Below are 17469 nucleotides of genomic sequence, written 5' to 3'. Positions count from 1 at the left end.
TTTAATTAAAAAAACATGTCCAAATTAAAAAAACTAAAAGATGTAAGTAAACAGGTCTCATCACAGAGGAGCTGTTTTAGTGTGTTTATCTAATTAATTAACATACCAGAGTTAGATAATGGTCTCGGTTCAGGTTTGCGTTCACTTCAACGGTATTCCTATGTTTGGTGTATTTTAGAACCAGCATATTCTCAAGAGGCTGGGCAATAAAAAGAGTTCCGTTTTGGTTCCCTGACTAAAAGACAGTGAAGTCTCTTGGATTGATTATCATTTTATGCATTACTTCTTCAGCGTGTTTGTTGTTGTAAGTGCAGGATGAAAACCCCTTTGGACCATTACTCAAGCTCTGACAAGTTAAACAATGACACCCCAAGTGCATCAGTGAAGTGAAGGACAAAGTGATACAGTGAATCGTATGATCGTAAAATTGTGTATTGTCCTATAACCCACCACACGAAGACAACCAGGTGTTCTTTGTGAATGTAAAGGTGTCTTGCGAAAGCTTTATATCTTTGTGGTGTTGCTGAATTATTATTATTATTTTATTGTGTTGTTGTTATGAAAGCAGCCCCACCAACCTTTCAAGGCTCATTTGAAAGAAAAACAAAAAGCCCCAAGCCAAAGCAAATGCATTCGCAATAGCCAGAAACATAGGGGTATCTATGGTAAGTTCAACCGATCACCCGCAGGTCTAGGATTTTTCTTTCAGTTGAGAAATCTAGTCAAAAAGGTACAAGGTTTCTGCAAGACCCAAGGACATGATAATTGAACTGGCCAGGTTCAACCTCAGGTCACTTTACACTCGCAATGAGTCTCAACAGACTCAGGTAATTTAGTCCAGTAAGCTTAAATACCAAAGAGTCCTGGTGTCTATGATCAAGCTTATCGTCATGGCAAGCAAATCTGTACCCTTGAAGCGACGAGGCTTAGAGGAAAGGTATGAGAGGGGCAAAAGGAAGCGGTAAGCAGAAAAGGAATGCAAAAAGAGAGAAAAAAATTAAGGGATCCAAATGGGATGGGAAAGCGAAAGAAAATGGAAGAAGAGAAGTGGAGAAGGGAAAAAAGGTTGCACGGCTCTTCAGTGACTCAATAAGCTAGCAAGGGTCTCAGAACTGATTTGGGTTGAAATCTCAGGTTCACCCGAGTCCGGAAATTCGCATCTATTTAAAAGTGACCTCATAAGAAAATGTCCATCTTGGAGGTACAGAGCAGGATCTGATTTCTGTAGAACATTTCGTTCCAGCATTCACAGTGAATCCTGAGTCTAAAGGAGATCCTGCTGCCGGACATCTGTGAGAGCTCCAATCCCGAACTCATTCGAAGGTCCCTTCTTTCAGGATCCAGAGGAGGTTTTGGAAGCTCGTTCCAAGTCTTGGCAGGTTCCTCCAAACATAACAGTGGACACGAGCTTCAGAACTCTGGGAGTGTGTTTATATGTTGGTTAGTCTGCTGGTGGGGCTGAGTATACTGAGCAAACTGGTTGGACTGGTGTGTGGTGGGCTGACTGGGTGCAGTCTGGTTTGCTTGCTGGTTTTCTGATTGGTACTGTTCTAGCTCTCTCTTCCGTCTTATGGCTGACTGCAGCTGCTGCTTGATTGCCACGATTTGACCCTCCAGTTCTGACAGTTCCTGAACCAGGGTGTTGTTTCCCAAACTCAGGCCAGGACCACAGTCACCAACTCCCAGAGCCCGGCACTGTGCTACACTCTGTCCAGGACCCCCCTGTCCTTGGCCCAACGCCCGTCCCAGTAGGTCAGAGCGACCGTTGGAGGTGGTCACCGTGGGTAAATGTTTCTCCAACATGGGAAGAGAATAAGGATGAGGGAGGGGTGACGGGGGCGGTGGAGGTGGGAGGTCCTGGGAGGAAGGATGTTCCAGGTCATTCTGCATCTCCTGTGGTACCACCCTTCGCCTGTTACAGTGGGACGATTCTGCAGGATTCCACGACGTGGACTGGTTGTTTCCCTCATTGCACCTGATGAGATGAGACAATTCAACAAATATTATGAGTAGTTCCACTTCATCGGCCAGAGAACAAACAAACCAAGGATTTGGACTAACACTGCATGTTTGAAAATAAAGCATTTAAAATGTAGATTCTTTCAAATCACATGAAATGACTCGAGGACTTTTATTCATTATTAGTGCACATATTTTACATACAGCAGAGTTGATGTTTTTCAGGACTGAAAAAGCTTCACACAACACTGCTTTTATTATCTGCCACCAACAACATGCCACTCAGTCGCTGATGATCTGAGCTTAACTGCATTTGCATTATGACAGACAAGCAGCAGTACTTCCCTGTCAACCTTGGGGATTCAACACTGTGAATGGCATCATGTATTTTTTGTGTGGTAAATAAAACCAAATTATCCTAAAAATTATATGTAAAGTGTGAATATTAGGCAAACTGCACTTGATATTGCAAATACATGTAGTGCACAACTACTCCTGTATATTCGCTCACTGACATGTATTTTTGCAACATCCACAGGCTACAGATTGAGCACACAAGGCAACATGTAATTTCAAGGGAAGCAAGCAAGTGACCAGCACTATGATTGACCTCAAACAACATTGTGCCAGATTATTACTGGTACTAACTCCTCTCGAGATCCATAGACAAACTCTTTATCATGCTTGTTATTTCAGTATTCATATGTATATATTTTTAAATCTGTTAGATATACTTTTAGAAATATTATTGTTTTACGATTTCAGGTGACTCAACTGTAAAAGTACCAATTCCCAGGAGAATATGGACTGGGAGTCATGTCAGGGTTCATGTTGTTTGTTGTGTCTTGTTTGTGAACTCTGCCTCTCATTTCAGGCTCCTTGGTTTTCCTTCCTAGTGTTTGATTGCTGTTTCCCGCCCTGATTTCTTTCACCTGTGCCTGATTGTGTGATTGCCATCACCTGGCGGCTTGAGTATAAAGTGGGCTTTTCTTGTCTGCTCTGGTTGTCAGGCCGTCTGTGTGTCTCTGTGCTCCTGAGCTTTAGTCCTCCTGTCTCTGTGTTCCATTAGTTTATGCTCCCTTACTCCCTCATCTGGAAGATCTTGGATTTTTTTGGTTTCTGGATTCTTCTTTTTCGCCTGGCAATAAAATAACTTTAACCATCAACAACGGCAGTGTCTGTCATTCTGAGTCCTCATCCCCCGACCCAAACGTAACAACTCATGACACTCTGGAAGCCACTGTTGTTTTTAGTCTATTTGTAAATGTGCAGAAGAACTATTTGGTGGTGCACATGCGTAGTAGCAGTCGTTTTCAAAAAGTAGTCTTTTCCACCATTTCCAAGGAGTGGGAGCATTTTTGAAAAGTTCCAATTCACAAGTGGTTTTTTTTTTAAAACAATACATACAACCACCTTTATGGTGGAAATGTACACCCAAAATGTAATGAAGCGTCTCCATTTTTCACTGTTTTTATTTAAACGGGTCTGAAATGAAGCCAAGTTCAACCCTGTAATGATTTCTTTTAATCAGGATTTTGTCTGAGAAAATAATCTGAAAAACCATTTCCCAGTTTGTTTGTTGTACTGGTCACCTTTATCAAATATCAGCAGAATATTAAACCTACAGTTGACAGTCAGCTCATTATTCTTCCTTTCTTGTTTATCAATTGGCTGTAAGAATATATTTTAGACTTAAAAAAGAAAAAGAAAAAACTCAAACCATTTGTAGACTTTGTTTGAATTTCACCCAGTCAATGGGAAAGCTTGTTTCTTCAATGTTCAACTGTGAAGTTGCTAATATGATTCATTTCTCCAGGCTTATTATCCAATCAACACCACAGGAAAATCACCAGCAAAGAAAAGATTTTGTTGGTATAACCCACCTACTCAGGTCTGCTGCTCATTCCACAAATGTGTGTTGCTCAGAAATTAAGCACCATTTAAACAACTTTCTTTCCAAATGTATCAGATGTATTGACAAGAAGTGTTGTTTCAATAATGAAACGGATATTTCCTTAGTATTTGATTTTGAACACACTGGTCAAAACAAGACATTTGTCTTAGCATAGCAATCGTCTCCAAAACTTGTAACTTTTGTTCCGGGCCAGCCACTTGGTTCATAAGACACCGAACACCAAGTAAGTTTCATTAAAATTTTAATTATTGGACCTCCAGTACATGCAGGTCAGAGACAAAAATGAAGAGGGGTATAAGAAGCCCACAGTAGAAATCACATTTCTGTCCAATTACTTCCCTCAGGCACCAGCACTGAACTTTGTAACCCTGTCCCATGTAGCCAGGAGTCCTACCTTCACCTTCAAGCTAATGAGTGCCAGGAGCAGGATCATGGATTTTACACAGCGAAGTTGCCGTTTCACCCACCATCACCAATATCACATCACCAATGTTATGTCCATTTCTCTCGTCATTTGAGAAATCTTTTTTTTCTCTCTTTATGTATCCGTCTCCACCAATTAGTGATGAATAAGCTGCATGATCCACAATCAAGGCCATTTTACAGCGTATGCAAACCACATATAAAAAAATATGGATTCAAAGCTGCTTCACAAAAGGTTTCATGATCGTGTGTGTGTGAGTGTGTGTGTGTGTGTGTGTGTGTGTGTGTGTTATGAACAATGGCCAAGCACTGAATATGGTAATAAAGTGGTTTTGCACGGGAGAGGTTTATTGAAAACCAACCTGCATATATATCAATGTGTTGGAGGACGGGCAAACAAATTCAACCAAATTTCTATTGGATGCAGAGTTGTTGAACAACCATGTGTGATCTTTGATTAACCCTCTTCGGCAATAAACCACATTTTTGGCCCCCGAGACTGACTTTTTATTTATTAATTTTTTTTTTTTATGTTGCAGGACATGTTTCTGCTCAAAATGATCCAGGTTTGAATGAAGTCTGACCCATTTCAGGAAGCAAAGCTGCATGTGACATGATGACCACACCTGCTGCCTAATAAGCATATTGATATGCTACACCTGTGAGGGGGATGGATTATCTCAGCAAAGGAGAAGCGTTCACTCACACGGCTACGCTTATAAGTAGCCGGGTTTTTCCAAAAAGGGATTTTTTTCCCCCCTTCTACGTTTACAAAAAAAAAATCTTAATTTACACAGACCTGCATGTACACCTGGCTCAGTGCTCCTATGAGCATCCCAAACCTGTAAGTGGCAAGCAAGAAGCATGAAGCCATGATAGCCAATCAGAATCCTGGAAAGAAAAAACAGGACATCATGAATTGTGACATAAATATCCGCCTACCCGCCTTTAGATGCAACCAGAGACATGGATTTTATACAGATCTCCATTGTGGCTGGAGCTTTCAGGAATCATCATTTGTGGTGAGTCGTAGCTGTGTTTATATGTAAATGTGTGGCCCAAACGTAGAGAAATATCACAGTTTTTTCAGATACCCAGGTACGTGTAAACGTGGCGTTAGACACATTTCTCAAGATAAATAAGTCTTCTTTGTACACAGAAAAAGTCTCAGATCTTTGAGTTCAGTTCGTGAAAAACAGGAGCAAAAACGATAATGTTGCATTCATGTTTGCAAAACAACACAATATGTTTTCTTTTCCTTCCTGAAACAGAAACTTCTCAAATCCACAGGCACAAATCTACAGGCCGAGAAATAGCCAGGAATCTATTAAAGAAGCCAAGAAGAGGAATTCCCATCATATGAAGTGAAGATTGTAACCGAGGAGCTTTCCGAATCAAAGGTATTTTCACTGGTGATGAAAAAAGAAATGACAAGACGACTCCATTGACATCCTCCAGACATCAAAAGAGACTTAAGACTAAAGGGTGACGCGTCAGAATATAGAAACCTAAAAAAAAAAAGAGTTTAAAGTGATACGCGCATTTGACAAGAGGGCACCTGTGCTTGCATCATGGCTGCAGTGAAATGGAGAGCGCTTTGAAATGCGGTTAACGTTATCAGATCTCTTAAGCCTCGAGGCTGGAGATCATCACTCCAGCTTTCACCGAGTGCAGGAGTGCTGCCCGTTAGTGGAGCGGCTGACTCAGACTGACTCAGGCTCTGTGACTAAGACGAGGCTTCGTTACAGGAGTAAGATGATCTCAGGTAGGTTCCAAGGAGGTGTCGCATAATCCAGATTGAAAAGGAAGTGCTGGCTGGGAGTTTTGTGTGTATTTCTGGGAGAGTAAAGCTTTTTTTTAAAACACATTCCAAATACAAGTGTGCAGACTTTAACCTTCAACTAATGATAGTACTTGTGTTGTTTTTCATTTTGTGGCGGCTCTCAGAAGTGTCACGCAAATAAACTATTCCTGTTATTAGGGCTTCACAGATTTAACTCCCTCAGTTCCAGTTAAAAATTACCACAAACCTTCATAACTGACATTTGTACATCAAGGCTTTTTTGTTCTGAATGCCATTTTCCATAAACATGATGCACATGATCCAATATTGACTCAATTACACGACTGATTTGAAATCCATATCTCGACATCCCTCTGTCAATCTGAAGATAGTGAGAAGAAGCATACAAACACAGTTTAATAATATATGTAACCTAAAAATAGGTGTGATGATAATAAGGACCCATTTACATGACATGAATGGATACGTATTGATTTTGCGTTATTGTTTCGGAAAGGTTTCACAAATACACAGCAACATTTTGAAAATGGTGTCTGCTTCCAAGTAAATGGTAGAAATGCTGAAAATGATGTAGTTTTCATGCAGGGCCCGAGTGGGCGCTGTTAGTTGCTTTAGTAATGCAACAACACACACATGCGCACAGACTACAACACACTATATACATTAACAATAATGAGTACACAGACATTTGAATGGACAGACCGTGAAGTTGGATTTACTGGTGACACTCAACTATAACTGTAAAACTACCAAGTCCCTTGACAATATGGACCGTGGTGTGCATGTGCAGTAGCTGCGTTTTCGCTGTGGAGATGGAGCCCAAGCATCTTCAAAAACTTGTTATCTTCCGACAACCATCGTTGTATAAACAGACATCCAAAACGCAACCAAAATTTTTTGCTTTTACTTGATAAAGTTATTTTAAACAGTGCCCAAGAGCATGTTGTTTGTTTTATGTTCAGGCTCAAGTGGACATTTCTGAGTATTTAGCAGAATCACTTTTGACCTTCTTGGTGGAGTTGAGTTGGACTCCTAATAAATATTTTTTGTGTTCCCTAAATGCCATCAGCCCTCAAGCTTAACTGAAATTAGTCTAATTTCTAACTAAAACTGATGTCCTTTCTCCCATCAGGCATTCATACTTTAAATGGCAAATGTACTTGAGCACACTCAAGCACTCATGGGCACGTTTGGTCTTAAAATGACATGTTGGCTCTTAACTTCTGTTTTTTTCTAGTTAAAGTGATGAGGATGCATCATCCCTTATGTACATAGATGTGTTGCTTGGTAACAACAAGAGGTTTTGCTTTATCAGAAGCTGAAAAGAAACCAATCCGATTGGGTTCTTTCTTACACAATGTATTCAGCCGTGAGCCAAACTTTGCACAAAAGAGAACAATTTTTTGTGGAAAAGAGATAGAAAAATATCTCTTTACCTCCTGTGTTTTAACTTTACTTTAATAATAAAGATCAGGTCCGGGCGCTTTTATTTTCTATTTTCTGAATGTGACGTTGATAATGTAAAAAAAAAAAACCAAAAAACATTTGACATCTGCCAGTGGTACCTGCAGTGCATTGGCCCATGAGAGATAATGATGTCAAAGTCAGAGAGAGAAATATGAGTCGTGATGATGTTAAAAACACCCAAATATAAATAATTTTTACCTTCCAATGTTAGCACGTCCTTCATCATTATTTACCCAAACAGTGACGTTTTTTTCACGACACTAAAGAACGTATGGTGCTGCGTGGTATTTGTGTGAACTGGATAGAAATCTCATTACTGTGCTCGTTTCACTGACTTGAAGAGGTTTCTCTGTTTTCACCACAAAAACAAACACACCCCTTTGATTCCCACTTTGTGTGAGTCAATACACACAGCTGCAGGACAGCCTCTGTTGTTTCCTCGTCATGGACAGGGAGGTAATTTAGTTTTCTGCTGTGGGTTAGATACGTACCTCTGCTCCTTTTATTCAGAGAAATCAGATCCTGGCTCACCCTGTCAATTACAGCTTTCAGATTCTTCTGTACAATTTCCAGTTCCTCACATTTCAGGGTCACTGGATTCCTCTCATTACGATGTTCCCAATCCCTCAGTCAAATATTAATAAACATTGATTTCCTTCATACGCAGTGATTTGACAGATGTCCTTGCAACACCTTGCACTCAACAAACATCAAATCCAGCTCTAATAAAAGTCAGAACTTCCAATAATTACGGCAACTTTTTGGGCCTCGTGTCAACAACTGCACCTTCTAACTACTATTTCCCAGTCCATCTGTCAGTACAGATGTTAATTTCAGCAGTGACAACAAGGCCAAGAAGCAGCGAGCAGCACAGTGGGCCCTTCAGCACCAGCGCACCTCGTTCAAGTGTCATTGAACAGGATGTTGAACTGCACCAGCTCCGGGACTCACTCCTGTACTCCTCTGAATGACCTCTTCACCACAGAGAGAGAAACTCATTGAGGTATCCAATTACAGTACTGGACTTTGGTATTTTGAAAAGATTCACTTAGAAATTCCAGGTTTAATTAGAATTGGCTTTTTGTTGAGATTGTGGTCATATCTTTTAGTAATTGTTTTGTGTGGAAATATAGACATTTTCATAATGCACACTTTCCACCACGACAAAGAAACATACGTTAAAGTTTCAGTTTAAAAGATATTATGGCACGAGTTTACTGAGTTTATGTACACCAAGAATATCACCAAAGTCAGTCAGTGAATCGACCACATTATACTTTGCACAGTGATGTTTATCATTTGTGACATGCACACATGATCATTCAACTTCATCATTAGCATCCAATGGACTGAATTAGTCACATTTGCAACCCTCATGTTTATTGAGCATTTAGACTCTTCCATAGTCTTTTAATATGTTTAATAATAGATTTGTTTCTTGTATCAACCAGATGTGCCTTGCCATTGTGATTTTTCTCAAAAGTCTGTGCCTGAAGTATCACCTGATGATATTATATGAGACAGAGTTCAGACAGAGGGGAGCAATACAACATTCCATTTACATGAACTCTGATCAGATCATAAACTTCATGAAACTACATCCTCAAAGCTTCAATCAGATAGCAGATGGTAGAGTGGCTGTCTCCCAATAGGAAGGAAGGTACGATTCGCATCTCCACCTGTCCACATGTGAAAGTATTCTTGAGCAAGACATCCCCAAACCGCTCCCAATTGATGGAGTAGGTACCTTACACAGGAGCCGCCTCCATTGGTGTGTGTCTGTGTGAATGAGTGAATGTGACTAACAACATGAACTGTTTTGGGAATGCACTATAGAAGTTAAATTTATTCACCATTTCCATCAACCTTAATCTCCATGACTTGTGGTTCATGTCACCACAACCTCTGATTGGGAAAGAGTTCGCTGACAGGTTGACATCATTGCTTAGCATCTCCATTCATCTGAACCATGTCGCAATACAACACAAATGTGTACTGGAGAAACATATTGAGGAAATAACTTTTCCTTACATCTAGCATTTTGTCAGGGTAATGAAGAATATAATCAATCATTACTAATTATCAAAGCTTCAAAGTGATCAGTATTAAGAAAAGAAATCATTGGACTTGTATCCATTTCTCCATCAAATAGACCACCACCGCTGAATTATAGCTGCTATTATTGATCTACTGGATGTGACAGACAATGTCCTCCTCCCATACATGTGTGTCTCTTCCAGAGCTTCATGAGGGGAAAACACTCTATCCTAAATGACTTGATCCTAATTGGCCATCCAAGAGAGTTTCCAGGGTTTTGCAGACTGTGCTCTTAATTCTCACAGACAGACACTTCTCTGATGCCTTTAGGTTTTTCTTTTTCTAAGTCCTCGTTAACACAGCTCGTAGAAGAAATAAGCTGTGGCTCCATCCTCAGTAGTTGCTGCAGATTTAATTTTCTGTTTGGCGACAAACTGCTGACATTCTAACACAGTAAATGTACCGCAGTGGCAGGGACTGATATAGGTACTTTTTGGTACAATTTATGGTTAAAAGCTTGAGTTGCAAGATCCTGTTTGTACCAAAGGGGAGATCGGGCCATTTCAGTGAAAGCCTTGCAAACTGACACTTTTTGACTCCTGATGTTCCTGTTGACAATGGCACGGTAATAATTTGTGACTCTGAGGCATGGAGCACAGGCATGACGCAGAGGAGCTCGACTGAATGAGCATAATTATACAAAAAGAGGCAATCTATCCTCATTACCAAAGGTATCCCTCAGCAGGACTGTGTGTGATCTCCACGCACTGCTTCACCTGAGCAAAGCAGGGATGGAAGTGAAATTACGACAGAATTTTTCATTCAGCATCGGGAAGCAAAAAAGGTTTAGTTGCTCAGCAAATGCTTGGAGTTTGTTTTGATTTTCCTTTTGCCCTTCTGCTCTTCGACTCTGCTTACCAGATATGGCATGTGTTCTTGTTATGACCACAACTGAGATAATTTATGATCATTAGAGTGTTGCACCCATATGAGCCAATTCAGTGGTCCTTAGGTCTTTTGCAATAACTTCCTGTTTTATTGTGTACCTGGACACTCTTCACATGTTGTTGTGATTCACTTCCTGTTTTCTCTGTCACCACAGCTGCAGCTCATTACTGATCAGTCTGCTCTTTACACTCACCCGGCTTTTGTTGTTTGATGTCATTCCAGCATCTCCCCTTGTGGAGTTGAGATTCTCTGTTTTGTTGCTTGCCCTTTGGATTTTGACTGAGTTGTGGATTTTTGTACCTTTGTTTCATGCACAAATCCCTGTGTATTTCCCTTGAGTCAAATAACTACTGGGTCGTATGGCGATACAGTGGTAAGTGGTCCTGCCTTGCTTATACCTTCACAAGATGTCACATGTTTTTAACGTACACACTCGAAACTTTCTTTGAATAAAAGGAAAAATCACTCTCTCATTGTACATTTTGGACAATCCCACACCCTTAAAATCAATATAAATCTACTAAATGAGGGTTAAACCAAAGGAAAAGCATGGTATCTAAAGTGTGCAAAAAAGTGGAGCTTCACAGTGAACTATCATCGTGACTATGAAGGTTTATGTAACTGATCTGGACAAAGGGCACCCTCGAAACTTTTGGAGCGCTCATGATATACTGAATCTCCCGCTGCTCCCAACAATGCTCCGTGACGTCAGGGCGAGATTATACTCTTAATTTCTCTCACTGATAATTGGCTTCCATCAGGATGACCGTCCTATTTAGTTTCTGATTAAAAGAAAAAAAGAAAAAAAAATGTTCCCTGACTGCCACGCGGATGTTAATTGGTGTCACTTTTTCCTCAACCTAATAATTTAGCCAATGGGCCATTTATGGCTGGAAAATTGGCTTCCAGCTAGAACAACTTCAGTGCATTTTAAATGTGGACGAATGTTACACCGCATGCACTCAGGAGTGATCCGTAACCATACTCAAGAATTCAGCATGACTTCTTTCTTAAATGGAGGCAGTAGTCGTTGGATGAAACTTGTAATGCGGTTATATGAAGGTGTATAATTTCATTAAAAGGGCTCATTGGTATTTTATCCCACTTTAAGGAGTAAGCCTCTAAAACTATTACCTCAAGCAGTCAGAAATGAGAAGCAAAGCTGTTCCTTGTGTGTCTTTGCATGACAAAAGTTGTAATGAGCCTAAAGTCTGGAGTCAGATGTAGTAAAGCATGGACTTGAATTACAACACATATAAGCTCAGTTCACATTCAGTTCAGACAATGAGGGATGGGATTTTGCTTCAACTCCTAATCCTAAAAAGGATAACATCACGTGTTAATGGTTTACACTGAGAGACTGCTCTGCTTGATTTTCTGGTACTGAAGGCAGCAAATGACAAGAAAGAACAATACCTTTTATCAGGTTTGGTAACAGTCGGTAGTTTGTCGTCGTTGAAGACTGAGTTGAGGGCTCGATGTAATCTCTGGAAAACAAACAACACACCATTTTGCATATGATAGATATTTGCTTTATAACATAAGCAAAATTAACAAACACAAATGAATGTTCAAAACCTTCAATATTTGATTTTAACCTGAAATTTTGTCTTTTAATCCACATTGTCTTTGTAATTTTAACTGCTGAGACAGAGAAAGCTTTATTCATTGATCTGCTTCATGCGCTGCTTTGTGATTAGCACGTTGACACCAATAATAACAGCTTCTGCATCTACTTCAATGTTCTATAGTCTATATGTCTGATCCAATTGAAAATGCATGAATTTGTGAGACAAGTGCAGGCACGACAGAAGAATTGCTGACAGAGTGAGCAGTAATCATAAACGGCATGGGAGTCAAATGAAGCACTGGTACAGTGACAGATATGCAGTGTGAGGATCTCAGACTTAAGTCAACAAGCAGCCTCATATTTGAGAATTACCTCTCTCTGCTTAATCCTTTCCAGGACAACAAGGTCTGCAAGAAGGCAGCCAGTCCATAAACTCTGCTTTATGGAGTAGTTGTGAGTTTGGCCACCAACAATATGAATTATCATTTAGGAAATCAACTTCACAATACTCCGAGGGTGCATCTTATTTGGAATAATTTGATAAGAATTTAAGTTATTTTGAATACCGACAGCGAGTTAGAAATATAGTACATTGAGAAGTGAGGCTCTGTGTTGGCTTAAAATGCAACTGATCCTCAGTAAGTGACCAACTTCTATTGGTTTTCAATTAATCATGGTTACATGTGACAAGTCAGTTTATAATTCATTTAAAAATTTAAGATAAATCCAAGTTGTGATTTTATAGGTCATTTTTATGAATAGTCACTGGTCAGAGAGGATCTTTGATGTGTTCCTTGGAAACAACAGTTTGTCACTTACTAATAAGTTGTAAAACAATATGGACATGTTTAGTAAAATAAAGTTCTTTGCAGTAAATAATTCTTTTGCACATGTGTGAGTAAATGGACAATAACAACAATGTTTGCCTCCAGAGGGTCAAGACTCTGAGTCCATATGGTCCTGGGACTTGGGAATTTTATAGTTGAGTCACCTAGAATAGTAATCCAACTTTGTCATCTGATTATAAAAAGGTTTGTGTACTTAATAACAGGTTTGTTGATAGTTATAGTTTGTTTTCTGTGTGCACGTGTGGTTTCATTACAAAAACCAACAACAGCACATACTAGTGGTCCAACATGAAAACTACATTGTTTTTAGTGTGCGTGTGCGTGTGCGTGTGCGTGTGTGTGCGCGTGTGTGTGTGTGCGTGTCAGCGTCAGCTGGGTGAGTACCTGGCTGGTGTGCAGCCAGTATTTGAAGCGTGGCTCTTTGACTCTCGGGATCACCAGCTTGTACACGATGTGTTCTGCTATTGTGGTCAGCAGAGATAAGGCCACTCCCACACACAGCATCACAAATAGTCCGGAGAAATGCTTTATTCCCATCTGCAGCGTCTGGAAACACAAACAGCCGGTGAATGACAGAACAAAGTGAAGAATGGAGAGACTGAAGGAAAAAAAAGAGCAGAGTGATACAAAGACTTAAGAAATAAGATATGCATATTATTGGCTTCGAATTAGGAGTAGATGCATTAAAAAAAAAAAAAAATCTGTTTCTGAAGTGTAGAGCTCCTGACATTGTACTGCGTGGTTAGGGTGAGCTACTTAATAACAGGTTTGTTTTTTCTTGTTTTTATTCAAATTGCCATGGGTCTTTTTATGTTGCACAATCCCCACAACACAATATTTTTTTTTTGTTTATTTGATAGAAACCCAATTCAAAAAAGGTTGGAACAGTGTGTTAATGAATTCAAATAGAAAGATATGATTTGCAAATCTTATTTACAGAAGATCAACAAAACACCGTCATTGATGAAAGATATACAATGAACAATATTGGCTCATTTCGAATTTGATGACCGTGACAAAAAAGTTGGAAAGGGTTAAAAAAAGTTCCAAAAATATGTGTTGTTAATGGGGGGGAAATACAGCTGCAGGAAAGTTTTTCACCTGGATAGGTTAATGTGCAAAAGGTGAGGGCATTTTCAAGACTGGAGGTCTCTCACAAGGAAAGAATTTTATGAATTTATAAACTGTTTGAGAAACATTTTTGAAAATCATGAGAATAAAGTGAAATCAAAGGAACTGACAGATCCCACCAACTACATAATTTTATATTAATGATCTAAAACGAACAATTTTGGATCTGTCTAGGAGTAACCAGGTTAAGGTTATTATTGATCAAAGGGCTTTTGGAAGACATAAGGATGATTTTGGTCTAAAAACCAGTGCATTGGCTTGTATTACATCCAGTCATCATTGTTTCTGAACACAATTCATTGTACAATCCAGTACTGCAGATTAAAGCAATATCATGTCAAGCACAGCAGCACCCCCCCCCCCCCCCCCCCCCCCCCAAAAAAAAGGTGTGTTTGTGCCAAAGCTTGTTTAAAATGGACTGATGCCAAATAGGAAAATGCTGAGATTACCTACAATTTTTAATTGCCTTTTGTTTTCACATGCACTCGGTTTGGTGGACTAAAGAAGTAAGGGAGCATTCAGTTTGTCATCAGCACAAAGTTCAAAATGCTGCACCCATGAGTATGGCATTGCATTGGTGAATACGGCTCGTCCATCTTAAACATCAGCAAAAGAAACATCAAGGCCTGAAAATATATCAAGGGTTAACAACAGTTTCTCCTTTCCACGAGTCTCTTTCAGTGGCGGTTTCATGAATTATAGAAAGAGATTGCTCGAGCACACAGTGCATCCTTCCTTGAGCCAGTGCATTTATGATTAGTGTCACTTTATAATTCTCTCATTTCGTTATTATTATCCATGAATTGCGTGTACCCACTGTTGCACTGGCCACAGACAGAAGTTCTTACTCTCTATTATATCAGATAATTTGGCTGACCTCCCAGGAATTATTGGCTCCCATTGTTTTTCAAATAAAAACAGCTGTCACAGAAGCGGCACTCAGAAATGAATTACAGATATATTATATGAATATTCTGCTAATGCTGGAGATCTTTCCTTTAATTGGTGATTTCCCATTGATTGATGGAAATGAAAATAATCGGCATACAGAGGCTGAAGTGACAGACTAATGAGGCGGCAGGAGAATCCATTGTACAGGAAACTTTATCGTAACAATTCAGAATGGTGCTCAGTATTTAACGTGGTCTCCCCATGCTTGTTGCCTGAGGTGATGAATGGGGTCCTGGGGGATCTCCTCTCCAACCCAGACCACGACTTCTCTGAGCTCCACAACGGCCTGAGATGCAACCTTGCAGCACCATATGGACTGAAACATAAAGTCTCAGCGATGTTCTGTTAGATTTGGCTTCATCATTATCAATTCTATCGTCCTGCAGGAGCTGCCTTCATACTCTCTCCACATGAGGCTGCGAACCAGGAGGAACCTGGGCCACTAAGCTACAGGACGTTGGGGCTCTCAGACAACCTTGATGATGACTGTGTGGTCAGAGACACTGGTTTGGCCGGCTGGAGGTAAGTCTCTGAGCCTCTGTCAATGCTTCTTTTCTTCCTCTTTGCACAAATGCAAAAACACGGATGCTGACCATGAGTAAAGCATCTTGTATGCATGTCCAGCTCTCCTATGATCTCGTTCAGATACTTGTGCATGCTCTGTAAGGTCCAGGTACAGCAACCTAGTGCCATCCAACCCCACGCCCCTCCTGTTACCATTTCAACAATTGTGAATGAGAGTGAAGTTTCATTTGAAGAATAAAGGTTCACATTTATTTATGTTTTGCATGGGGGAAAAAACAAGTTGCCGTTTTACTAAATTAAAAAGCTGCAGGACCAAATATTGGTTTGCTAATGGCTAAAATGGAAGTGGAACTAAGTAGATATAAAGGACTCACTCTACAGGGATAGAAAAAAACAATACTATTTTGTTGTTTGGTGAAGATATAACATTGCTGTTCATCGTGTTACATTTCTGCTTACAGACCCCCTATATACTCCATAATTGTTCAAGTCTGATTGAATCAAAGCCCTATTGACAACATTTCAAGTGAAATGTTTTGAAAACAATGTCCATTTACGCGGAAATAGCAGAAATGCTAAAAAAATAAAATAAATAAATCATATAGGGCCACGAGTGAGTGCTGTTGTTTATTTTCTACTCTACTCACGCATGTGCAGAAGAAATATTTCTTATAGCCATGGTGTGCATGTGCAGTCGCAGCGTTTCAGAAAAGTGTTTTTTTTCCTTCTACACAGAGATAGACTTGGAGTGCTTTCAAAAAGTCCTGTTTTCCACAAAGATAGTGCCACATTGCGAGCATTTTTTGTCTGTTGTTTAATTGTGCTTTCAGCATAACTGGTCCCCCAAATCCTATTGAATGTTTTTCTATTTTCACTTGAAACTGATGAAACTGTTGAAACTGGTGTCCAACAAATACCATTATATTCAAAGTGATTGAAGTGAAGCCTGCACTGTTGTCTGAACGACCATTGTCAGCTCTGTCACTCAGTGGAAATGAGAAACTTTTTTTTCCCCACCTCCTAGACTTGAAAAGTGCAATACCCTCACTTACATCTTAATTTGGACTTGTTCCTGCTCTGAATGTGTCTGTTAAAAAAAAAAAAAAAAAGAAGATACAATTTTTTCCCCAGTACTGGATGATGATCTGCATGAGTGCCAATCTACAAGTTTGATGTGATGCTTTTCTTAAATGACCACTTGTTGCCGTAACTGCAGATGTTGCCTCTTCTCTCACGAGGATCTATTTACTGCTGCGTACGGGACGGCCTGGGATGCAGGAGCAGCTGCAGTGATTGCATTATAAAGTCATGCTGAAAAAGAATACATGATGGATTCAATTTATCACCGGAACTTGGCAGGCGAGCCATAATGACATTTTCGGTAGTGTTGTTAGGGGTGAGGACCCGGGATTTCTGGAAAGTCTGACAATGGCAACAGGAGTTTTCATATTTTGTGGGAATTTACTGAGATAGCAGGGGGGGGGGGATGAAAATTCCAGTGGCATTATCCTTTTATAGTCAAGCTTACTGAAACTACATGACGTTAATCTAATCTAATTCTGCAGCTCCTGCTCCAGTGCATAAAAAGTAGCTTGTGTGCATGAGCCCATAGCGGCGTTCATTACTTTAAGGACTTTACCTTTCCTGAGCACAACGAACCAGTGCCACCAATTTCACTTTCAGTAATTTCTCAGAGCTTTTACATTTCACAATGCAACTATGTACATTTGCAACAAAAATGTATGAATAGCCTCTTTGTAGCCTCTTCCGCTCATGACATTCATCCATTTTTTTCAAACAATTTCTTTAATGTTAAGTGTGGCTGGCTTAATGTGAGCTAATTGAATAATGTGTATTGACTTTATCACATAAAATAGGATCAACTTCTCTT

General features: G+C 39.9%; 1 protein-coding gene across 1 annotated transcript in view; it reads right to left on the bottom strand.

Moving 5' to 3' along the window:
* Nucleotides 1-1410: 1410 nt before the first annotated feature.
* Nucleotides 1411-17469, bottom strand: part of grin3a (glutamate receptor, ionotropic, N-methyl-D-aspartate 3A) — a gene marked incomplete at both ends in the record, with an annotated part of 60319 nt that continues 44260 nt past the window's right edge. The window contains 3 exons of the mRNA XM_080509933.1: nucleotides 1411-1975; nucleotides 11970-12040; nucleotides 13356-13517. Of these exons, the coding sequence (XP_080366059.1) occupies nucleotides 1411-1975; nucleotides 11970-12040; nucleotides 13356-13517 (798 nt within the window). The remainder of the gene's footprint in view (nucleotides 1976-11969; nucleotides 12041-13355; nucleotides 13518-17469) is intronic.

The sequence above is a fragment of the Blennius ocellaris genome, assembly GCF_963422515.1.
Source record: "Blennius ocellaris genome assembly, chromosome: 15".
Classification (NCBI taxonomy): domain Eukaryota; kingdom Metazoa; phylum Chordata; class Actinopteri; order Blenniiformes; family Blenniidae; genus Blennius; species Blennius ocellaris.
The sequence above is the reverse complement of the archived record's forward strand: the minus strand, read 5'-3'. Positions and strand labels throughout refer to the sequence as shown.